A 24,869-nucleotide genomic window follows, 5' to 3' on the forward strand; every position below is an offset into this window, starting at 1 on the left:
GAGGCTGGGGACTGGGGAGGGGCTGGGGATCAGACCTTCCTCTGGCAGAGGCCAGCTTCTGTGGACTTATCTGCTGGTCTTGCCTTAGGGAGGCCTCTGCCCTCTATACCCCGAGCTGGTCCCCAGCTTGGCCCAATCACCCCTGTCTGGGCCCAGTGGCCTTTGCACAGAGTAGGTGCTCTATGAATATTTGTGAATATCCAGGACAAACCAAAAGGCAAGAGACAGGTGTGGTTAGTCTAAGGTGCTCCAGGCCCAGGATCTGCACCCCACAGTGTCTGCCCCCACCTCCAGCCTCAGGTTACTCCCTTGCATGTGGGGAAGGGTAGCCAGCCTGCCCACCTCCTCCAGTGGTTGAGACCTGGGAAACGTGACTTGTAAAGCTGTAAAGTGCTGCGGAGCTGGGCTAGTGGTGGCCACAGGAGTAGCCACTGCAAGGGATGAATGGTTGCTCCCTCTGGTGGCTGACCTCCACCTCCCTGTCCCCAGGACCAGGGCACCGTGGGGGTGATCTTTAATGTGGGCACGGACGACATTACCATCGACGAGCCCAACGCCATCGTAAGCGACGGCAAATACCACGTGGTGCGCTTCACTCGAAGCGGCGGCAACGCCACCCTGCAGGTGGACAGCTGGCCGGTCAACGAGCGGTACCCGGCAGGTAGGCGGCGCGGGCCCGCGGAGGAGGCACGGTGGCGGGGCGGGGCGGGTGGCGGCCTCTGGGCGGGTGGGTAGGAGTGCGGCCGCACCGGGGCGGGGCCAAGCGGCTCTGGGGCGGTGCGGGGCTACTGGAGAGACTAAGCTTGTGAGGCGGGACTAGGGCAAGGGCGTGGCTAGGAAAAGTCGGGATTTGTGAGGGCGGGGCGAGACCTTGGTGGTGCGAATGCGCCCCCTATAGGGGAGGGTGCAGGGCTAAGGTGGGAAGGCTGCAAGGCTAGGGTCCAGTTTGGGGGTGGGGGGAGAAGAGGAGGGAGGGTAGAGGTGAGGAGAATCTGATGCGACTGAGGAAAGGGTGAGTTCAGAAATGAGGGAGACAGATGCAGAAACAGGAGAGAAAATCCAGAAGTAACATAAAACGTGTCTTGGCAAGGAGACAGGGCTGTTACCAAGGGCAGAGCCAAGGAAAGAACCAAGGTCCTTATAAAGAGCAAGTCAGAGATCCACTTAGGAGATCTAACGAAGGAAGAGAAGTAGCCACGGAGACTCAGAGTGAAGGACCCCAGTGTCCAAGGCAGTGAGGGACATGGTGAAAGGAAGGGAGACACAAGTGACAACAAAAATGAAACACAGGATCATGTGCATTCAACAACCTTTGTTGACAACCTGTTTAGGCATCAGGGCTTGTGCTAGGTCCTGGGGACTCAGTCCCTGCTTGCAGGGAGCCTTGAGAATGCAAACAGACCAAGTTCGACAGGGTGACAGCTGTGGCGGCCAAGGACAAACCAAGGTCTGAGGAGTGCAGGAGAGGGACAGAGATGAGGACATGGGGGAAATGAGGAGACAGAGACTGAAAGATGTTGAAGGAGGCAGAGATAGAGCCTCAGAATGAGAGGAAACCGGAGGGGAAGCAATGGAAAGATAAGGAGATAGTACTGAACTATACGCAAAGACAAGGAGAGATGCGGAGAGGTAGATGGAGATGCTGACATGCAGGCCCAGGGAGAGAAGAGGTGGACAGAGCCTTGGAAGGGAGCGGAGGAGAGCCCCAGCATGGGAGATAAAGAGGGAGTGGAAACAGAAACACTGCAGGGAAAACTGCAGAAACACAGAGATGCTGAGATACTGTCTGAGCGACATTGCAGTCAGGGCCTGACTGAGAAGTGGAGTGAGCATCTGCGACCTCCATCACTCTCCCAGGCGGAGAGACAGCCAGGCTGAGGCAGAGAAGCTGCCCCATGCTGAATGCAAGGGGCAGGGGCAAAAGGCCAATGTGTAAACCTTCATGGGCTCACCTATGCTGGAGTAAAGATGCCAGTACAGGCTTATGACACCAGTTATGCAGGCTTGTACCCAGACATTTCTGGAAAGTCCCTGGAGATAAAGAGGCCCACGTGGCCCCCTAATACCTACAGAGGCTGATGTACACACAGGTCAACCTTAGACATATGGACAACTGCAGACATTCGTATGGTCAGACAGACACATGAAAAAGCAGCTCTGCAGAGGGATGCCAGCCTACATCAAGGCCCTGGGTACATGTAGGGACACTCAAGACCCACCAACCCTCCTACACTAAATTCCACTCACCTCCGCGCCCCGCAACAAGCCAACACTGACAGCTCTGGCTGCGTAGGCATGATCCCTGTGGGCAGCAGACTTCTCTCATTCTCCGACGCACACACACTAGGGCAACCTTTGTAGCAGTGATGACATTGGCCTGTGCTGGATAGGGCTGGGCTCAGAAGCATGAAGGCCTCACCATGTCAAGCCAGGACTTGGATCTAGAGCTTCTCCCCTTGGGGCCCACCAGGCCACCAGTCAGGATGGAAGAATTATTCCTGCTCTCCTCTCCTCAGGGACCCCTGACTAGGGGTGAGGAAAGGCTGCTGGGTGCCCCTTGCCTGTAAAGGGGAGTAACATGAGGGCCTGGTGGTTGCCTTTGTGTACTGAGGGCAGATCCTGAGCAATACCAGCAGGTCAGATCAGCAGTATGCATGGGCCCGGAGAGGGGAGACCCTCTGACTCTTTGAGAGCACAGAGACACAGCCCATGGATTCTGAGTCAGAAGGACCTGGGTTTTAATCCTGGATCTCCCACTGGCAAGTGTGTAACCTTGGACAAGTCATCTAGCCTCTCTGAATCTCAGTTTCCACCTCTGAAAGGTGACAATACTTACCTCATAGCAATACTGTGAGAATGCCATTAAACGCTAGAATGGCATGGCATAGCAAAGGTGCTCAATAAATAGGACTTTTGTTAGAATTTTTATATACTCAGCCTCCCTCCAGGCAGATGTACGTTCTTCTCTTCCTCTTGGAGACACACACACAGGATTGAATGATCTGTTTTTAATTTAAACACAAATGTCCTGAATCTATAGGGAAAGCAGAATCTCCTTGCCTCATAAGCACCTAAGGAGGCACCATCCATACCCATATGAACACGTCGTGTGCACCTTCATGGGAGGTGTACCTAGGCAGGCCCAGGCCCGGGTCTCTGGGCAGGTGAGCGCAGCTGTGCAGTGAGAGATGACAGGAAAAGCCTCCTGGCCCCACCAGTGTGCACTGAATAGTTTGTCAGTGGCTTAAATGGGAGGAGTGGCCAGATTCTCAAAGGAAATCAGTTTCCTTTCCACTGCTGCAGACCGGGATCACCCACAGCTCACAGAGGAGCACAGATCCTCTCAGGCGCACTGACGAACCCCTTTCCACATAGGCTTGTATGCACACACACACATTCACACACATTCCCCTTCCCAGTCTCCAGGGGCTGGAGATTGGTGAGCGGAGAGAGGAACAGGTGGGTATCCCAATGGACAGCCAAGCTTGGAAAAGAGATGGGGGCTGGAACTAGGGGGAGGAGCCTGGAAAAGAAAGGCTGAGGGCCTGGCAGGGTGAGCAAGATGAGGTCCTGAGACAGCAAGGAGAGGAGACTGGGCTCTGAGCAGAAAATGGTCAAGGTGCATTCAGGGCAGAGAAGGGTGCAGAGAAGGGTGGCGGGGGACTGTCTGCAGGGGAGGAGAAAGGGGCCAAAGAGAAGGTGAGAAGGGGAAGAGGGCTGCTGGATGATGGTCCAGCTCCCACACCACACCTGTAGCGGCTGCCCAGTAGAATGGGAGCCCTGACCAGGGTGAGGAGGCCTTGCAGGGAGTGCAGTGGTGGGGTTGGGAGCAGGAGGGACTTAAGGGGGACGGTGGTGGTGGGGTCAGGGGTGTGGTATGAGGTGGAAATTGAGGGGAAGCTGGGAGTGGAGCACGAAGGCAAAGGGAGTTGAGGTGGCCTGGAGAAGTGGTTTAAATCTCACTGTTCAATGCGCGTGCTGGGTGGCCCCCTAAATGCCGCATAAACCCCGCTTAACCCATCCCTCCCACTTCTAAACCGCCCTCTAAACACAGGAACCAGCTGGGCCACTGATGCCTCCCTCCCCCAACTTAAACCTGCTAAATGCCCCTCCCCTGCCCGCCCCCCCCCCCACTTTGGGATGGGGAAGGAAGGGGGCCACAGCAGCTTAACCACAGATAAACCTGTTTAACCTCTGACCTTTGACCTTCCAGCTCCCTTTCTTTTGTGTCCCTTTCCTTTTCTTCTTTTCTCATCTCTTTTGCTTTGGGTTGCTCCTGCCCCCAGGGTGGGGCTGGCTCTGAACCAGAGCCTAGGGAGGGGGTCGAGGGAGAAGAGGGGCCCAGCGTTTCTTTTCCTCCCTTCCCCTCTTTCTGTGGATGTTGCTGCTTACTCTGAGTCTCCTGAGGATTGCATAATTACTTTTCTAACTCCTTTGGACTTCGCCGCCTGAGAAACCTACTGTCTTTCTAAACTTTTCCAAGGAAACTTTGATAACGAGCGCCTGGCGATTGCTAGACAGAGAATCCCCTACCGGCTTGGTCGAGTAGTAGATGAGTGGCTGCTCGACAAAGGTAATTAACCAGAATTAATTAATTAATTAATTAACTTTAAAAACACTATCTTAAAGGTGCAGAGCTCTCTCTTTCCCCCTCCATGCCTTCACCAACGCCTACCCGCAAGTGAAGGGACAATTGGCTAGCCAGAATGCTCCCTTCCCCTTTGGAGTCAAGGGTCTGTCTGTGCATTTCAGAGTGGTGGTTTTTGGGGTAGGAGTGGGGTTTTTCCTTAGAAGTAGGGGAAGTCTTGTTCTCTTTCTAAACCTGGGATCAACTACAGTAATCCACAAGATCCCTACCATGGGAGCTCCCCACTGCGATCCCAGCAGTAAATCACAAGCAGGCTGGGAATGCAGGTTGTAGAGTAGGTTCCCTCTGCCCAGAATCATCTCGGAGGCTTGGTAAAGGGCCAACGGAGGGCCACAGAGCATGCAGAGGCAGGAAGCCTTTGGGAAGCAGGAAGGCTGACCTGAGGAGGGTTAGGAAGGCTTCACCAGAGCCATGTGAGGAGAAGAGAGAAGAGTGGGGGCCTCAGATCCTACTGGAAGACCCCCAAAGAGAGTGCTGTGGGGCTGCTGTCTCTGGAACAGGCCCAACTTAGTCCAGAAGGCCTCTGAGAAGTTGAGGAGAGACTAAGGGAGGGGGGGCAGGAGGTGGTGGGCCCATAGGGATTTCTACTCCTGCTTGGCTGATGGGGAAGACCGAGCAAGACCTTTTGAGGCCTGAGTGTGGTGAGGTGTTGCTGGGTGTGATAGAGAAGGCTTCTTGTCACCAAGGGAAGTTGGGGACCAAGGGCAAATCCATCCCATTCCCTTTTGCGGGGGCGGGGGGGGCGAGCTCTGTACCTCTAAGGCTAAACTCTAAGGGGGAAGTAGAACTGTTAAACCTCCACTTAACCAGCTGATAACTGCGCTTTTAAATGTCCACTGGGGCCTTCCCCAACTAAAACCCCCAAATGTAACTTCTAGCCCCCCATGCCTGTGGGGCCTAAACCTGCTGATAACCAGATGTGATAAACCCATAACAGGACAAAAAGTTAAAGGGACTGTAACACACATCGCTAAAACCTACAGCCCCCAGCCACACTGGGCTGCTCTCTCCAGCGGGGTGAACTTTAACCCTTTGAGGAGTTCATGGCGGATGGGGCCAGGGGCCACAGGGACCAAGTTTGCTAACACTGTGGCTCCCTCTCCATTACCCACCTCCCTCTTCCAGAATCAGAGAGGCCAAGGGAGCAGCCTGGGCTGAGGCTGGGACAACTTGTGACCCCAATGGCAGGGAGAGTTGGACAGGCCCTACTGGGGGGTGGGGGAGGAATTGTGGTTTAGATGAAGGAGAGCCGGGACCCTCCTTCCCCTTCTCCTTAGATCTGACTTTCCTCTTCTAGAAAATAACCGATTGGACTAGAGAGGTAGTTCCCAAAGTGTGAAAGAAGGAACTCGCTTTTTGTGGTCTTAGCCAAGTACTTCCCCTTTCTGAGGCTCAGCTCTCTCCTTGGTAAGATGGAACAGTGATGGTTACTCAGCCCACCTCACAGGCATGTTGTGAGGGTGAGAGGAAAGAAACATCAGGAAAGTATCCCAGAACAAGGTCTGGGGATGCTCGGAGGGCGTATTTTATTGTTAGCGCGTGACATATGGTAGGTGCTCAATAAATATTTATTGGATGAATCCATTTTCCAGTTCCAAAGCATGTCCTATGAAACAGTCCCATGAGATGCTTCACAATAGAGAGATTTGTGGTAGAACGAGTTTGGGAAATGCTGAATCCTGTTTCTTCCTCTTGGAGATGCCTATGTGCATTGGTTTAATAAAGACTCTGAAAAGCCCTTGGAGAAAGAAACCTGTTTGATTGTGAAATGTTTGCTTCCCCAACTCATTTGACCACCGAGGTCCTTGTCTCCTTTGTTTTCCTCGTGATTCTTGTGTCTGGGGATAAACTTGGATGCAGGGGTCTTCCTGGGCCTCGCTGGGTCTGGCATTCCAGGGCCTGTCCCAGAGCTGCCACCACTGGCCCTCTGCCTCTTGGGCTCTTGGGCACTGGTAGTGGGCGTTGCTGGTCCAGGGGCTATACTTGCCTGAGTGGGCAGTGGGAGGGTGCTGGAGGAGGAAGGAAGACTGAGTGGGGGGCTGGGGAGACACACCAGTGGCCATCATTGGCTAGAGGCTGGAAGGATGTTTGGAAGTCCCAGAGGCCTGGGTGTCCCAGAGAACCGGTGTTTCCAAAGAGGTTGTGGGCTTCACAAGTTGGACTCTCCTCAGCCCAGGTTTTGGGGGCAAGGCTTACAGGCACCTAACTCTAAACCAGATCTTTAACGAGGCACTAACCAGAGGCTAACAAGGGCTAAGCCAGGTCTAAAACCCCCAGTGCCAGCAGCTGAAGGTTCCGGGGGAGATGGGGCAATGTAGTAGGCCCTCTGCCCAACCCCTCCCCCCCCAAAAAATAAGCAGCGCCAAAACCAAAGTTAAATCTAAACTTAAACATAATAAACATCTTTTCTAAAAACCAAACCAAAACAACAAACTCAGAGGGTTAAACCGACCCCCAGATCCACTAAAAACAAACAGAACAGCCCAACCCCACCCAGCTGGGAATTCTGAGGTGTCATACTGCTGAGTGTGGGGTGAGATTGGAGCTGGAGCGGGTTATATTGGCTGTCAGTGAGCGAAGCAAGGTCCCTTTAACATTTTCCATTTCTGTGCTTGCATGTCCAGGTGGGGAGGAAGGGCTCGGCTTACCAGGGCCTGGTCCCAGGCAGTGCTGGGCCTTGGCAGTCCGGGAGAAGAGAGGGGATCCTGGCCAAGGGTCAGAAGGCCTGGTCATAGGCGGGAGGTCAGCCTGGGCAGGTTGCTGCTCCCACACACCATCACACTGTCTCACCTCCTTCTCTGTTCTCACACGCACCGACTCCACCTTGGCCTGGCAGCTACCTCCTCTGTCTCTGCCTCTGTGTCTCCTCTATCTGCCTCTTCCAGGGGCTCCATGGCTTCATGGCTCGGGGCTGGACACTGGGGCAGGATGTTTGGGGAAGCAGAGGGAGAAGATGGGGACGGACTGAGGGAAGAGGATGAAGAGGGGAGATGGCCTTGGAGCTGGAGAGGAGAGGGAATGGGGAAGGTGGGAAGGCTTGCACATGGTGGGGAGGGGGTGCTGGGCTCGTCTTCCCCAGCCCGTGTGTGCCCTGGGTGCCCTCCCCTTCTGGGGTCCCCACCTGGCTGGGCTAGGGGCTGTGGCTGACAAGGACTTTTCCTTTGGTTGTTTGCCCCTTCCTCATTTCTCCCTGTCCCCTCCTCCCTTACTGGCTTCCTCCTCCATTCCTCTTTCCTCTCCTTGGCTTCCTTCTCTTCTTCCTTCCCTTCCTGGTCTCCCCTCACTGCCTGCCCCTTCTCTGTCACCCCCTCCCCTCCCCCAAGGCCGCCAGCTGACCATCTTCAACAGCCAGGCTGCCATCAAGATCGGGGGCCGGGATCAGGGCCGCCCCTTCCAGGGCCAGGTGTCCGGCCTCTACTACAATGGGCTCAAGGTGCTGGCGCTGGCCGCCGAGAGCGACCCCAATGTGCGGACTGAGGGTCACCTGCGCCTGGTGGGGGAGGGGCCGTCCGTGCTGCTCAGCGCGGAGACCACGGCCACCACCCTGCTGGCTGACATGGCCACCACCATCATGGAGACTACCACCACCATGGCCACTACCACCACGCGCCGGGGCCGCTCCCCCACACTGAGGGACAGCACCACCCAGGTGAGGCCCCACTCTGGCTGGTGGATTAGGGCAGGGATAGGTGGGGATGGAGCTGATATCTGCATAGCTACAGTAGTGGTGCCTAGAGTGAGGATCCAAGGGGTCTGTTGGGATCCTGGAGGCTGCTGTCTCTGACTTTATTGCCATGGTAATGGGCAAGGTCACCTTTCAGGAAGTGGCTTTCACCCTAATGACCAGGCATCTTGTGATGTGGGGGTGATCACTATTTCTAGAGGGACCATCCCCAGAGTTGGGGAGGAGTTTGATGGCCCAGTTATACGAGAGAAGATCACCCTACCTAAGAGAGATGAAGTCTGGACTCGGGGTGAGAGTGGGATGGCTCCTTCTGCTTCTCCAGTGAAGGCCATGCCTAGTGTTCTGTGTGGGCAGAGAGTGGGAGATGGATAGTACCAGGCTGGCCTTGCTGTGGGCGGGGGTGACAGCATGGGAGGGCTGGGTGCAGTCACCTGGCATGGGCAGCCCCTCTCCAGAGGCTGGTGGAAGCTAGGAGGAGCCTCTCCTTGTTTTCTGGGTTTCCTACAGTGGGAAAACCCTGACTGCAAGTTCATTGCCTTCACAAGCCCTCTCCATGTGACCGTGAGCAGGCACCACAACTCAGGCAGCTTTGGTGTCCTCTCCGTCTGTGCGTCTCAGGGCAGACAGTTCCCTGGTGCTCACCCCACCTGCTGATCTGGATGGCCCCAGCTGCCTAGTCCCAGGCTTCCTGCAGCACACTGGTGGGGAGGAGGGGCCTTGAAGCACATGGAGCTCACCCCACCTGCTCAGGTGTTTCCTGGGTCAGGTCAAGCCCTAGTGATAGGGCAGGACTGGAGGGGCCTGCACCCGGGGAGTGGGGCTCTGCTGGAGCAGGACTTGCCTGTGTGGCTTCCTGAGGCAGCCCAGGCCGGGCTGTTTTCTAGTTGTTGCCTCCAGTGCCTGCTCTGACCTTTAGCACAGGGAGGGCTCACACCTGGCATGAAGGCCTTTTTTGGCCACCCCTTCTCTCCCCATCACCCTGTCTGGCAGCCTGTGGCTGTTAAGTACTCTCTGTCCTTCTAGGGTGAGGGCAGGATCTGGGGGTGGCCATGAGGATGTGCCCCTCCCTCTGTCACCAGTCTGTCTTCAGCTTCTCCTCTGAGGGGTGGGCTCCATGTGCTTTAAGGCTCCTCCTCCCTGCCAGTCTGTGCTGCAGGAAGCCTGGGACTAGGCTAGCTGGGGCCATCCAGATCAGAGAGACAAGCCTGTACCCACTTCTTCTCTGCCAAGAAAGCTGAGGGGACCTGAAGACGTTGTCCCTAGGGAGCAGGGAGTCCCTCGGGGAAAGGTCTGGGCTCTACCCAAGGCTGGGTACCCACCATGCCCAGTGCCCTTCAAATCGTAGGGGACGAGGGGCTGTCTGGTCTCAGTGGGAGGGTGATAGGCAGATCATCCTGGTGGAAGAGAGAGGTGGGGGTCCCAAGAGTCACTGCTGTGGTGAGGAAGCCCAAGATGGAGGCTGGTGCGGAGGGGGCAAGAATGCAGAAGGGAGCTGGGTCCTCCAGGCACCACCTTGCCCTTGGGTGAGTTAGGGCTGTTGAGTCTGAAGATCAGGGGCTGGGAGGAGGCAGGTTATGACCCGTTCAACCCTGCTCGTCCTTGTCGTTCAGCCTAGCTCTCTCCTCCCCTTCCTGCAGTTTCTCGGGCTCCCTTCCTGCCTGGACTTTCGGTTTCCCTCCTTGGGTATCCTCCCTCATACCCTCCCTCATACCCCTGGGCACCCCCCTCCTCCTTATACTCACTCATCTTGGGGATTCTCTTTCTTTGCAATCAGTAAGAGAGAAAATGCTGACAAAGTGGACTTCTGTTGTCATGGCAACCACAGCCCTAATTATTGTGTGCAGCCGGGCTCTCTCAGCTCCAGGCTCCAGGAAAGGAGGTTGGGAGAGAGATGAGGGGTGATGGGTGGTGAAACTGGAGCCAGGAAACCCCTCCAGGCCCTGGTCGTGTTCTGCCTGTGCTGGCCTCTGCAGGCTCCGCCCCGTAGGGCCTTGCCTCCCCAGCACCCCTTCCCTGAGGCATCCTAGACCCTTTTGCCCAGGCCCTGCAGGTCAAAGTCTGGCATCCACTCTCCTCACTTCCCAGAAATAAAAAGCACCACATGTGCTGTTTCATTGACCCTCGGAAGCCGTGAAAACCTGCAGGGCTGCTGCTGGGAAGTTCCCTGTGCATAGGAGGAAGTGGAGGCCTGAGGTCAGCCAGCAAGAGATGGAAGGGCTAAGACTCAGACCAGGCTGGTCCGTCTCAGCCCAGGGGCATCCTGTGTACCACCATGCACCTCAAGTGGCAGCTGTGGGATCTGCTGACCTGCCTGGAACCTCTCTTTCCCCACCCCTTCTCTCGCCCCCCAGAACACAGATGACCTCCTGGTGGCTTCTGCTGAGTGTCCAAGTGATGATGAGGACCTGGAGGAGTGTGAGCCCAGTACTGGTGAGTGCCTTTCCCCCCTCCCCTGCCCCGGGGCCCTGTGTGACGCTACTGGGAGGGGGGCGACTGTCCCTGCCACCTGGCCCAAGCCCCAGGGCCTGCTGCCAGGCCTTAGCTTTCCCTGATAGTTCCACCTTGCCTAACATCCTCCCAGTCCCTCAGATGCTCTCTGGCAAGATGCCTTTTGGTTCCCAGCCCCTCAGAGGTAGTGAGTTCCTTAGCCTGGGGTCCTGGGGTTGAGAGCCAAGGGGTGCTGGGAGAGAAGGAGGGAGACTTTTCCCTAGAAGATGAGTAACTGCAGCTCCCATGAGTCCCTGGGGTGGGGGAGGGTGAACATGGCTTAGGAACTACAACTCCCATCAGTTCTTGGGTCCAGAATCACAACTCCCGCCTGCTCCTGAGGCCTGGTGCTCTCTAGGCCACTAGTAGAGGAGATCTCTCCTGGATCCTGGGCCTTCCTCTTCTCCTGGGTGTTGGGAGGTGTCCTGTGCTCTTGTCTGAAGGGCTCCCAGAGTGGACACTGCCAGGACTGCCAGGGCAAGGTGAGGCAGTTACTACACAGTGACTGCTCTGAATCTGATAGTGTGCTGGGTGGGAAGTCCCCTCTAGACTAGACTTGTGGTCTCCTGGGGAAGATTAGGGCCTGAGGTCTGGCCCAGATTCTAGTTGGGGAGCTGTGTAGGAGGAGAGCAGGGCTGGGAGGGAAGGCTCTCCAGGGCCTGGGGCACTGGGGCCAGGGAGTGCTTTCTAGGCCTCTGCTTGATACTTCTTGCTGGAGCCAAGAATGCAGCCACAGAGAGAGACCAGGCTGGCAAAGCGGGGGTGGCCTTGAGTGCTGCTTGAGAAGTGTGGGGTGTGGAGTTGTGCAGCGAGTGCCAAGGCTGCTCATTTGAGCAGGTTGGGGGTGGCTGGGAGCAGCTGGGGGAGGGTGGGATACTTGAGGCTGGCAGAGGGAACAGAGAAAGGACTGGATGTGGCCAGATTTCCCAGTGGAGGAGCGTGGGCCTTGGTGGCTGCCAGATGAGTCTGTGGGAGTGGAGGGCCACCCACATTTCTCACTTGGGCTGCTGGAGGCTTCTCCCCATTACCTTGCAATGGGTCGCACCTGGGTTGTTGGTACCAGAAGGCTGGAGGTTGGGGCAGGTGCTTGCGGGGTTGGGGGAGATGATGTGGTCAGGAGGTGGGCAGTATGCCCTGGGTACATCCTGTGAATCTGGCTTGGGGCCTCCCAGCTCCAGAAAAGACATTCAGGCTGAGGGTGGGCCACGATCTTGGAAGGAGTGTGGTTAGAGCAGGACCATAGCATGGCCTGTGGAGCCTTGGGGCAGAGGCTCAGCTTCAAAAACCAAGGGCAGCGGGTTTCTGGGGCACAAGCCCCCAGATCCAGAGGCTGAAGCCCAGTTGCCCTCCATGTCCTCCGAGTAGGCTAGAGCTGAGAGGGGTTATTCCCACGGGCCTGGGCCCAGGGACCTTCAGGAGAGCTGCCAGCTGCTGGGCCAGAAAGGCCTTCCCTTCCATAGCCCAGGGCCTGTGCTTTCTGGGACAGATGCCTTCGTCTCTAGGAGGCCCCTCTGCTGAGTGCTGTCACTTCTTCCCCCAGGGCAATCTTGGCTCAAGGATGCACACTTCAATGCCTCCATTGCTTTGGGGGGCTCTGGGCATCTGGCAGCTTCAACACACAGCACCCCCTGCCCTGCTTTACTGCTCTGAGCTCTAGGCACTTACCGGTGGCTCGTGTGGCCAACACAGCACTGCTTGCACAGGCCTGCTGGAAGTGGCTGTGATGAGTGGCCCCATGAAAGCTCTGGGATGGGGCTCTGCGGACAATGGTCTTTGAGGGTGCTGAGGAAAGGGCACTGAGTGGCATTACCACATGTGTTCATACACAGGTGCCCATGTTCACATACTCTGGGGCAGGAACTCCTGGGTAACAGGAGGAGTCTCTGCTTTCCCTGCACCCTGCAGAGGGGTATCTGGGGCCAGATGGTCACCATGTAGGGACATGCAGTACACACTGGACCCCACCTGGGCCATACTTTGTCCACCGAAGTTCTAGCCTCCCAACCCTGGCTTGGAGTCTAGTCAAGGGCCTGGGTCTGATGCTGAATGGGTGTATTGGTGGTCTGAACTCTTTTAGGCTGCATTAGGGCAGAGGGTGAGGAGGAGTTGAAGCAGGTGGGTCAGCTGGTTCCCAGTCAGGGATCTGTGAGGTCACTGACTATTGAGCCACCCTCTTGGGAAAAGGGACAAGTAGAGGATGAAGGGTGGAAGAGGTCTAGAAGTCTGGGATAGGGAGGGACTGGTAGCCGTTCCAGCAGCCAGCTTTAAAAATAGGGCCAGGAGGGAAGGCAGAGTGCACTCTGGAATTCCCAGAGGAAACTGCCAGAAGCCACAGCCTCTCCCCCAAGCCTGCATCACACATGCTTACATGTCCACATTTGTACCACTGTGAAAGGTTTAACGATGGATCCTCATCATCCCAATGGGAGGCCAGGCAAGGACCAAAATGACTCCAGGGTCTCCCAGGCTGGTGTAGACCATGCCATGCCCTCCAGAGCCTCTCCAGCCAGTCTCTCCCAGGCCCCAGTGCAAGGAGGCTTTTCTCCAGCAGACGGCCAGGCCTCCCTTGGCTCCAGTGTCAGAGGTGGGGGCAGCCTGGCTGGAGACCCCATGGTGTTTTACCTCTCCTACCTTGCAGATCTTCATCCCTGGGTCTAGGATCATTCCTGCTCGCTCACCTTTCCACTGTTTTCCCTAACCTGGGCTCCTCCACAGACCCTGGCCCATACTTTCTCCCTTGTTTAGTGAGACCATCATCTACACGGTTATTTTAGCTGAGGTTGGCTTTTCAATGGGAGTGCCTTTAGTGGGGCATGCACCATTAGTAATGTGACCCACTGCTAGTTGTCTCAGCTGGCCCAACCCATACATTGTGTTCTGGGCCTGGCCCCTGAGGGGATCTGACTTTGCACAACCTGAGACACGTAGGAAGAGAAGAGCACACACAGGCTCAGACCCACAGAGGCAGTGTCTGTATGCACATGTATGACCAGAGGCACACACACATACAGCCCTGCACATACATTTACAGACCCACCAGCAAGCTCACATGGGCCCACTTCCACACACACACACACACACACACACACACACACACACACACACACATTCAAACCTAGAAGAGCACACACTATTTGTACCTAGGCCAACAGAGGCACACACATGCTTAGACTCCAAGAGACATGTGTGTGCTTATACCCTTCTGAAGTCCATACACACAGATACACACCTGTTGAGACTCACAGAAGCTCAAACTCATGCACACATGCACAGCCTAATGAAAGCACACACATGTACTCAGAGCTACCAACTCTTGCATGTGTGTGCTTAGAGCTCCAGAAATACCCACAGAGGCACTCAGATGCACACGTGTGCACCTACTCAGCTCTCAGAGGTTCACACTTGCGTGTGTGTTCAGTTGCACCAAGGCACACACACACACTGTGTGTCTCAAACTTACCAAGGCACTTGACTGTGTTCTGAGCTATGTGTACATGCATGTTCAAACCCACTGAGGCACACTCACACACTACTGACAGCCATGCTGAATGTTCAGAATCACACACACATGTTCAGGCCCAGAGACAGACTTGCATATTGCAGACACTCGGGACACACACATCTGTGTTCAGACCTGAGTGTGTGTGTGTATGTGCTTAGGCCTAGTAAGACATATAACTTGTGACACGCCCTTGGACTCACAGATTATACATCTGTGCTCAGCTTAGTGGCACATGTGTACAGATCCACCTGTGTAACACACACAGGTGCTTAGACCACAGAATCCTACACCCATGTTCAGACATGCAGATGTTCACATGTGTTTCAGAACTGCAGAGGCATGTAGGCATGTTCAGATCAGGCAAGTAAGCAGTGTGCTTAGACCCACCATAATGCACATGTGTGCCCACATGTACTCACAGAAATGCACATCTATGACCAGGCTCACAGAGGTACATGTGTGTGTAAGTTTACTTACCACGATGCACACATACATATCTGCAGAGGGGTGTACTCATGCACCAACATGTGCATCCAACCCCCAGATGCCCACATGTACACAAAGGTGCACCTAGATAAGACTCACAAGAGTGCAGGTGTGCACATTCTCAGAGGCAGGCTGTGTGCTCAACCTCAGGGGTCTACATACACACACAATTTGTTCGGCTTCACAGACCTGCACTTCTCCCACCAAGCCCACCCCTATAGAAGCTCATATTTCCGTGCACACTCATGTGCCGAGTGCCACAGTAGTGTACACACACACACACATGCTCACCTGCTGAAACATACATACTGGTTCACACTCACTGAAGAATACATAGGTACACACATACACATAGACGTGCAAGTTCATGTGCTCAGACCTGTACAGAGGTGTAAACACACACACGCACGCACACACACACTCTCGGGCCTCCATTAGCCCACACAGGTGCAGGTGCACTTCTGTGCTCCAAGGTACCCATGCAGTGGCACACAGAAGGGCACACACATATCCTCAGACCTGGAGGGCATGCACACATGTTCAGACACAGTACAAGGCATGCCTGTATGCCTGTGTGCTCCCACTCAGGCAAGTATACACAGTTGTTTAGACCCACAAAAGCACACACATACACACATGTGTATTCAGATTCACCCAGGTCCACGTATGCTCAGACCCACAGAAGCAGCCTTCTGCACTTACTCCATGCAAGCATCCCTCCTGAGGCATTGCCCTCATGCACACATAAATGAGACCCTCAGAGGCACATGCAGGCTTAACTCCACAGAGTCACAGACACATTTGCCCAGACTGGTAGAACCACAGTGTGTTCAGATTCCAAGAGGGTCTCAAGGTAGCACTAGTTGCTATAATGGACAACATGTATTGGTTTAACACATAGACGTGTATTTCTCATTCACCTAAGTTATAAACAAGTGTTCCTGATTGGTGGGCCACTCTTTTCCAAGTGATGACTCAGGGCTTGGTCCCTCTCCATCTTGCGGCTGCACCATCTTCAACAGGTGACTTCCTGAGTTGCGGTGGCATGGAGTTGTGAAGTGGAAGATTGTATGGGCCAGCTGTGGGAGAGGCTTCCAGGCTCCTGCCCACATTCTGTTGCCTGGAGCTCAGTCATGGGGCCCAACCTAACTTTAAGGAAGGCTGTGAGGTGTGGCCTTGCTGTGCCCTCAGGAGGAAGCAGAAAAAGGTCTGGGGCCCAACTAGTGAATTATTTGTCACTGGCTTGCCTGTGGGTCATCAAGGATCCGTGTCACTCTTCCTCACCTCCAGGACACACCCACCCCTCCCCAGGAGACCACCCAAAGTCCCAACCATTAGGGCATTCATCTCAAAGCTGATGATGTCTGGGAGATGGTGGCCCTCCACATCCGGTTAAGACCTGACTCCTCTGGAATGGGGACCCATATGTGATCCAGATACCCAAGAACTAAATGGATAATTTATCTCACTGCTCCCACAGCCCAACACACACCCAGAATACTGTGGTGTGGGGTAGAGTCGACAACCGTAATACAACCTCCCATACAAAAAAGGGAAAAATGGAAGACACACAGCAGCCTAGATTCACACAGGCCAATGTGTGCTCCTAGCGCTGAGGAAATCCAGCAGGCAGGCAGGCCAGGCTCTCTGCCCCTGCAGTGGGGGAAATTTCTTCATTAAACCCTGGGAGAGACTCTGCTCTCTGGGGGAGACTCCCCTCTCCTTTGTCTGGGGTCCCTGGCTCTCCCCTCTGGGAAGTTCCTCCCGGTCCTCCCATAGCCATGTCTGAAGTGGGTGTTGGGAACAATGTCCTCCTTGGGGGTGCTGTAGCATGATAGCCTACCCCTGCTCATGCAGATTTGGGGCCCAAGGGTGGTTTAAGGTTCAAAGTAACCATACCTAGACACAGTTCTCAAGCCTCACTTATTTCCTTGTTGCTCCGCCCCCATGCCTCTTTCTCTTCATACAGTGGTGACTGTCTTGAGGACATTTGAAACAATAGGTGGGAAGTTGGCGGCGGGGGGGAGGGGGCAATCCCTAAATCTGATCCTTGAGCAAGGCTGAGTGTTCTTATTGGGTGAGGGTGAGAAGCTTTACTGCACCATTGTCCCTCAAAGCCTTTTCACTTTTCTCTCTTACTGTTTGGAAGCAGTGGCCTCTTCTGACTCTGGTGGGATACAGATTTCTGGGCTGTCTGTATTCTTTTCACTTCTGCTTGCGAATCAGCCGATTCTTGCCTCCTCGTACTCCTTGCCTCCTTAGTCTCCTCCTTGTACTATGTCACTAAAAGCAGAAAGTAGAAGCCTCATGGTCACTGGCCTTTCCCAGCCCTTTCCCTCAGTGCCCAGAGTCCATAGGCAGTGCCTACCCTTCAGGTCCTCATGAGCAACGGTGCACACCACATGCTTCACCACTGCAGTACGTGGGTTTCATCTTCCCAGCCTCCACGCCTTGGATTGTCACGAGTGCCTTCTCAGGTTTATGTTATCGTGACATCCATTTCTGGTTCCAGTGTCTATATTAGTTAAAGTAACATTTGTTTCTGTAACAGATAAGCCCCGGATCTCCGTAGTTAATTCAAGAGGAGTTTCTCACTCAGGTGCACCCTACCTGGGTGTGGCTGATCAGCAGGTGGCTCTGCTGCAAAGAGTGCTTTAGGAATCCACACTCCTCCCATCTGTGGCACCTCCATTTTCAACCTGTGGTTTCCAACATCACTGTAGGAGAAGGAGCATGGAAGGTGGCACCAGGAGGCTGCTGGGGCACTGGTACGGGCAGTGCCCACTACTCAGTCACACACCAGGCCTACTCACAAGGAATGTCGGGAAATGTAGTCTTACTGCCCAGGAGAAGGGAAAATGAGTTTGGTGAAGGATGCATTCCCTGGGGTGCACCGCTGGTGCTCGGATGCCGTGGTGCACTCACATGTTCTGGGGCACGTTCATATATGCACATGTGCACATAGAACTCAGACCCAGGCTCAGTGGCCGGCAGGCACATGCCAGAGCCAGAGGTCCACGCACTGACATGCACACGCTCATGCTCAGATCCATCTAGGTTCACGTACATGCATGTACACATGTGCTTGGGGCACAGAAACACAGATCCTCTGTGTGTGTGTGCACGTGCATATGCCACAATGTACCATTTTTTTCTTACCTTGAAATACCCTGGCCTCTGCCCTTGCTGTACTGGTGCTTGTGGGTGGTGGAGGGCACCTTCCTTCAGGGCACCATACACAGTGGCACAGATTGCTCTCTGCTCGCACAGGTGAGTAGGGGCTGACATCCGCCCAGAGCTCTGCTTGCCCAGCCGTGTGTCCTGGGCACCAGAACAGGACCGTCCACTGAGAAGAGAGAATGGTTTTTCCAATATTGCATGAAGGTACTGTTTGTGAAGTCATGTACCACAGGGTCACGTCCGCATAGAAATGTTTTTTCTAACCCCCATGAAATGCCCTGTAGGCTGATGGCTTTCTTGCCCCTCACAGCCTGGGCAGGGCCTTCAGCTCACTGCTTAGTCTCAGACATGCTCAACCTCAATTCTAGACTCCCCTTTGGGGGTGGGCACACCTTACTTGGGTGAGAATGGGGTTCTTGGGTAGATTTCCAGGCAGGGGCCTTCTGTTCCCTAAGGGCAGAAGGGGCTAAGTTTGTTGGGCCGGCAGCCCCCAGAGGAAGGAGAGTTGGGGAGGAAGGGGAGATCAGGAATGGCTGGTGGTCTCCCTGGTCAGGGATGGCATTCTCTAGTAAGTGGGACCCACATGCACTGAAATTCAGCTTTTCTTAGGATGCAGAGGAGTGTTGGGTGGGCGGGTGGTGTCTGTGGTAAGTGTGCACCTGTGAGTATTTTCCAAATGCCGCAGCTGCCTGAAGTTGGGGAGAGGCAGGAGGCTGCCTGAGGTCCTACCAAACTCCACTGACTCCTAGGAGCACCCCATTCCAGGATGCATCCTTGGTATAGAGCTGGACCATGAGTCATTGTGAATCTGCACCTACAAAGCCCAGCAGCACAGGCAGTGGTGGGGCTTTGGGCAGGGAGGAGTCTCTGAGGATTCTGGTCCTCCCCTCCTCCAGGTCCTGCCAAATCCTCGCCAGGACAGCCTCTTCTGATCCTTCCTGAACTGGTGTGTGATCCGGGAAAGCCCAGCACCCTAGGTTAGGTGACTTGACTGCCCCCAGAGCCTAGGCAGGGTTGAGTGAGCCCAGGGAAGGAAGTCCTCATGCATTCTCATGGGTTCTCCAGAGCCTTTTATCTTGTGGAGAGGAAGTGGGGTGTGGGACACTGGGAAGAAACGGAGAGGAAGCCATGTGGAAGACAGAAGCTACCATGAGAAGGGGGGACCAAGGGGAAGTTATGGCAGTGTAGGGGGTGTGTGTGAGGGGAGGACACCTTAGGAGATGGTGCAGTCAAAGCCTTGGGCAGAGAAACCCCAGAGGAGCTGCGGATGCAGGGACAGGACTGGGACCCAGATATGGAGACCAGGAAGCAGCTGGGGTTGGAGGAGCAAGAGGTCAATGTGAGCAGGCCTGGGAGGCGTCTGGGGGCAGAGGAAGGCTGCAGAAGGGTGACCCGAGGAGCCTGTGTGTCCCAAGGGCTTAGCTAGCGCAAATGGTTGTAGGGGGCTCAGGCTTGGTAAGACTTGTCTGTGGTCCAAGACCTGAAGCCCCCCATGCCCTAGCCTGACTGGGGGACAGCAGGTTGGTAGAGAGCTGAGCTCTGTGCCCTGATCAGCCTGTCAGCCCCTCTAGGGCAGGATGTGGCCTCAGCAAGGGCCTCCTGGTCTGGTCCTGTGCCCTGGGCCTGGCACTTTGCTGGGGCCCCAACTATGGCCAGCCAGCTTAGGCCAAACCTTGATGCTAGGGTTTCCAGCAGCAGCTGGTGGCCCAGTCTAAGATGGAAGGTGGCGAGCTGGGGTAGGAGATGGTTTGTAGAGAAAGGCTGCTGCCAGGCTGAGCTCTCCACAATGCCTGCTGCCTAAGAGGGTGGAGGGGGTGGGGTGTTCAGAACTCTGCTGCTCTGGCCTGTGAGAGAGACGCCCACTCCCTTCCCTAGATACCTAGCCTGGCCTGGCTCAGAGGAAATGCCTGAGGAATATTGCTCCCTTTCCCCTGGAAAAGTATAACGAGCCCCAACTCTGTGCCAGGCCCACTGCCGTTGGCCCTTCCCTGGCAGTGAGTACAAAGCCATGCCTCCAGGACAGAATTAGGGTATGGTGTCAGAGGCACTCAGGCAGGGAGCATCCTCTGCCTGGAAGAGGAGGTGTTTGACCAGACTCTGAGATGTCAGCAGGGAAAGGTGTTCTGAATAGAAGACAAAGGTCAGGTAGAGGGCTGGTGGTATGGACCAGCAGGAAGGACCCCAGAGGCACTCAGAGTTCACGCAGGGAGGGGAATCCTGCCATGATTGGGCCCAGGTTACCACCGCTCGAGGGGCTGCCAACCCTCCTGAGAGCTGACAGCTGAGTTTGCCCCTTACCTGGGGACCAGGGTGCTGGCTTTCCTTGTCTGGGTCCCAGGTGGGTACAGGAAGACATACTTGTTTATCCAAAGGCTAGAGGTCCCACGAGAGCCAAGCCTTGGCCTCATCCTGGGCCTGGAGCCCAATACCCCAGTTTTATAGATGAGGAAACTGAGGCCCAGAGACTGGAAGAAAGTTGCCCACAGTCACACAGGAACTCAGAACACCTGTTCTGTCATCCAAGTTCACATCCAAGCCAAGAGTCAAGTAGTCCCAACAGATTCCTGGAGACATTGGGAGGATGACTTAGGCTTTCTTGGGCTTCTCATGAGATCTAACCCTTCCCTGGCCTCACTTACCTTGCTGGGCACCTACACCTGGTAACCTTGGGAAGTCCTGCCCACCCAGGCCTCAGCATTTTTATCCATAATGAGCTGGGATCGATAGTCCCAGCTCCACAAAACATGCTGCTTTGCTCTTAGCTCAAAGGTTTTCACTGTGACTGAGCCTTTGGAGGGCCAGGAGCCCTGGGGTTTCAAAATCTAGGGTGTAGGTGAGCCCCTGGCCAGGGGAGATTGGAGTCTGGTTGGAAGAGCAGCCTGGGGAGCTCAGCAAGGCTTCAAGTTCGATGGAAAGGTCTTGGCTACAGGCTGGCTTGTGTGGGCAAGGACAGCTCTGCAGCATTGCTGGAGCTTGTGATCTGAAGGTTGGCAACAGTGTTTGAACTCAGCGCAGAGGTAGAGGGCCATGGGTGGGTGGGGAGCAGGAGAAGACAGACAAGATGTGAAGGTGGAATGTGGCTGGTCTGGCTGCAGTGGGGCTGAAGTGGGGCAGGTGGGACCTGGCAGTGGAGGCCCTGGGGTGCTTTTCCACCAAGAGGCTGAGGGGATTCTGGGCACGATCTGGGAAGACCACACCCTGCAGAGACCAGCGAGAGGCACTCAGATGTTGGCAGGGCTTAGGCTGTGCTGAAGAGAGAGCCAGAGAGGAAACCTCCAGCCCTTGTAAGGCCCAGAGGAGCCCCTGCAAGAGGAGCAAGTCCTCCCACCAGCCACCTAGAGCCAGCCCCAGCTCCCTTCTACCCCAAACCAGGAGGTTGCACTATTTTGCTTTGAGAGGAGGCCCAGGAGGCTGATGGGAGTCACAGTTGTTGACCTAGTGGCTGATGGGAATTGTGGTCTACACTCCTCCAAGGACTGATGGGAGTTATAGTTCTCACCTTTTGGGGGCTGATGGGAATTGCAGTTTCTGCCCACAGGACTCCAGTTATCAGACCTAGAGATGGGGAGACCCATTCTCCCCTCACAAAGCCCTCCCCACTCATTCCCATGGGCCCTATTTAGCAGGTGCTTCCCTCCCAGATGGCTGTGTATGTATTTTCTTTTCTTTTTTTGCTTTCTTCTTCTTTCCGTTGTTTTATTATTGTTTTAACAATAATAAGAGGGCCAGAGGCAGTCAAGCCCTGGCCAGGTCCTGGCGGCCCATGGGGGTTCTGGGGAGGGGGAGGGGGGAAGTCAGTGGGGGTCAGAGGTGGAGGGTGAAGAATGAGAAAGTTGGGGAGTTAGGTTTAGCTGAGGAACCATGTGTCCCTGCCCACTTCCCTCACTCCTTCCTTGTCCCTCCCCACATCCCTGCCTCTACATGGCTTCTCCCCACCCCTCCCAGAGTCCTATGGGACAGGACTCTGCTCCAATGCATCCGACTCCTCCCTGCCCACTCTTCCTCATGGGCCACCTCACTTCCCACTTTCGATGTCTCCCCTCCCATGGCCACCCTGCAATTAGCCTTCCAAGCTCCCCCCATGGCCGTCCCCTCCCAAGACCTCTCACCCATGTAGCAATCCCTACATGGCTGCCTGTCATGTCCCTACTCTCCAAGCCCTCCTGCCCACTGTTCCTCCCTCCCCCATATGCTGACACCAAGTGGTGGAAACCGCCCCGCAGCCCCAGCCTGCCCTGTGCAGAGTTCAGCTTTGTGTTGAATGAGGGGGAGAGGGACAAGTGAGGGCGGAGAGAGTTCAGGAGGAGGCAGGATGTGCAGGGAGCGGAGAGTGAGGGAGGGAGATACCGAACAGATAGACAGAAAACGTTGTACGGAAAAGTTGTTTTTTCTTATTTTTTCCGGGAGAACCCGCTTACACAGCTCTGTTTGTAATTTTTTTCTTCATGCTAAAATCACACGGCCTATTTGTTGATGTAAGTTGCCTGAATTCCGTGGTATGCTATCTTCTTTTTTAAAAACAAAAGCAAAAAAAAAAAAAAAAAAAAAAGCAAAAAGAAAAATCTAGAAAAAAAAAAACCCTAAAAGATACTGTTGTTAGGTTTGTTTAAATGCTGCTGTTGTATCTGTTTTTAAAGCCTTAAACCAGTAGAGTTTTTTTTTTTTCTGTTTCTTTTCAATTTCCTTTCCTTTCTGTTCCTTTTGATTTCTTAAGACAAACAAAAGACCAAAACCCAGAGTGTCACAGAGCCCGTGCGTGGGGTGCCCAGGGCATCTGAGCCGCTGCCCGCTTAAAGCGCAGTGCTCGGCCGGCTGGCGGGCGGGCCCAGCCCGCTCTAGTCTCCGCCAAAGCCAATTGGAACCGATTTGGGTGTGTGAGGCTGTTGTTTCTCTCTCTGTGCCGGCCGCCTGCGCCCTGGCCCTCGCTGACGCCCTCTCTTTTCTCTTCTCTCTCTTGTTCTAGGAGGAGAGTTAATATTGCCCATTATCACGGAGGACTCCTTAGACCCCCCTCCCGTGGCCACCCGATCCCCCTTCGTGCCCCCGCCCCCTACCTTCTACCCCTTCCTCACGGGAGTGGGCGCCACCCAAGACACGCTGCCCCCGCCTGCGGCGCGCCGCCCGCCCTCCGGGGGCCCGTGCCAGGCCGAGCGGGACGACAGCGACTGCGAGGAGCCCATCGAGGCCTCGGGCTTCGCCTCCGGGGAGGTCTTTGACTCCAGCCTCCCCCCCACGGACGACGAGGACTTTTACACCACCTTTCCCCTGGTCACGGACCGCACCACCCTCCTGTCACCCCGCAAACCCGCTCCCCGGCCCAACCTCAGGACAGATGGGGCCACGGGCGCCCCTGGGGTGCTGTTTGCCCCCTCCGCCCCAGCCCCCAACCTGCCGGCGGGCAAAATGAACCACCGAGATCCGCTTCAGCCCCTGCTGGAGAACCCGCCCTTGGGGCCTGGGGCCCCCACGTCCTTTGAGCCGCGGAGGCCCCCTCCCCTGCGCCCCGGCGTGACCTCAGCCCCCGGCTTCCCCCATCTGCCCACAGCCAACCCCACAGGGCCTGGGGAGCGGGGCCCACCGGGCGCAGTGGAGGTGATCCGGGAGTCCAGCAGCACCACGGGCATGGTGGTGGGCATTGTGGCGGCGGCGGCGCTCTGCATCCTCATCCTCCTCTACGCCATGTACAAGTACCGCAATCGTGACGAGGGCTCCTATCAGGTGGACCAGAGCCGGAACTACATCAGTAACTCGGCCCAGAGCAATGGGGCGGTGGTGAAAGAGAAGGCCCCGACTGCCCCCAAGACGCCCAGCAAGGCCAAGAAGAACAAAGACAAGGAGTATTACGTCTGAGCCCCTGGCACTGCGCCCCACTGCCAGCTGCCCCTCCTGGGAGGGCCCGGGAGGAGGGTGCCACCCTCTCCCTGCCAGGGGCCTGGGGACCCTCTCCCTGGCTGCCTCAGGCTTCTCTTACGAAGAGGAAACGCAAAAAAAGAAAAGGAAAAACCCCGTGCTCGCCCCCTTCCTCCTGCCGTCCACCGCGCGGCCTCGTCAGTCCCAGGGCTGACTGTCCCTCTCAGCTCTGCGCCTGCCAGGCAGGGCACGTGCTCACAGCCCTGGGTTGATTTATTTTTTTAAGGGGGGTAGTTTTATTTTGGTGGGGTTGGGTGGGAAGGAAGGCTGGGGGTTTTGTAAAGTGTCCACTATTCGTCCTGTTAATTTTCCTCAATTTTTCTTCTTCCTCCTTCTGTCCCTCCTGCCTTCCTTCTCTCCCCAAGCCTTCCAGTCCCCATCCCAGGCTTGCTGTGTCTCACTGTCCCCACCCTTCTTTCCTACTTCTTTTTTTGTGTGTCTCATTTCTCCCTTCCTTTCCTCCCTTTGGGTTTCCAGAGTCGGTGGGAGAAGGACGGGAGGGTGGGCCCGAGTGGCCCAGTGGGTGGGTGGGGTGGGGCAGTGGGCTTGTCCCCAAGTGCTCCAACTCCCCTCACCAGGAGAGGCACCTGCTTGGTGCCGCCCAGGGAAGGGGCTCAGGCCTGGCTGAAGGCCTGTTCTGTGTGTGCCGCCGGGCGACGTGCATTGATGGGGAAGCTGCTGGAGGAGCAGGGGTGGGGGTGGGAGGGAGGGGAAGGCAAATGCAGATATATATTACAGACAAATACTCTAGATTCCATGAGCAGCAGCCTGTGGCACCTGCTGGGTGCAGGCAGCAGGGAAGAGGGAGCAAGGCATTGTCCACAGACTGCTGGGGTCACTTCTCTGCCCACGGGCTCCCTGCTCCCCCAGTTTTTTTTCTCTCTTTGTTAACAAACGTGTCTGAGTCTTGGAAAACACCCCAACCCCGGAAATGTGTGGGAAAAAGAAAACAAAAACTTTCCAAATTCCAA

General features: G+C 55.5%; 1 protein-coding gene across 50 annotated transcripts in view; it reads left to right on the forward strand.

Moving 5' to 3' along the window:
• Positions 1-24,869, forward strand: part of NRXN2 (neurexin 2) — a 117,142-nt gene extending 92,273 nt beyond the window's left edge. For 25 of the 50 annotated variants that reach the window (XM_077962177.1, XM_077962199.1, XM_077962176.1 and 22 more), the window contains 5 exons: positions 490-661; positions 4,484-4,573; positions 7,972-8,297; positions 10,685-10,763; positions 23,534-23,991. In XM_077962177.1, coding sequence (XP_077818303.1) covers positions 490-661; positions 4,484-4,573; positions 7,972-8,297; positions 10,685-10,763; positions 23,534-23,838 — 972 coding nt within the window. In that variant the 3' untranslated portion in view covers positions 23,839-23,991. Of the gene's footprint in view, positions 1-489; positions 662-4,483; positions 4,574-7,971; positions 8,298-10,684; positions 10,764-19,176; positions 19,186-22,951; positions 23,992-24,768 lie in introns of those variants that run through there. The other 25 variants (XM_077962193.1, XM_077962190.1, XM_077962196.1 and 22 more) reach the window with 5 other exon arrangements.

The sequence above is a fragment of the Macaca mulatta genome, chromosome 14 (assembly GCF_049350105.2).
Source record: "Macaca mulatta isolate MMU2019108-1 chromosome 14, T2T-MMU8v2.0, whole genome shotgun sequence".
Taxonomy (NCBI): Eukaryota; Metazoa; Chordata; class Mammalia; order Primates; family Cercopithecidae; genus Macaca; species Macaca mulatta.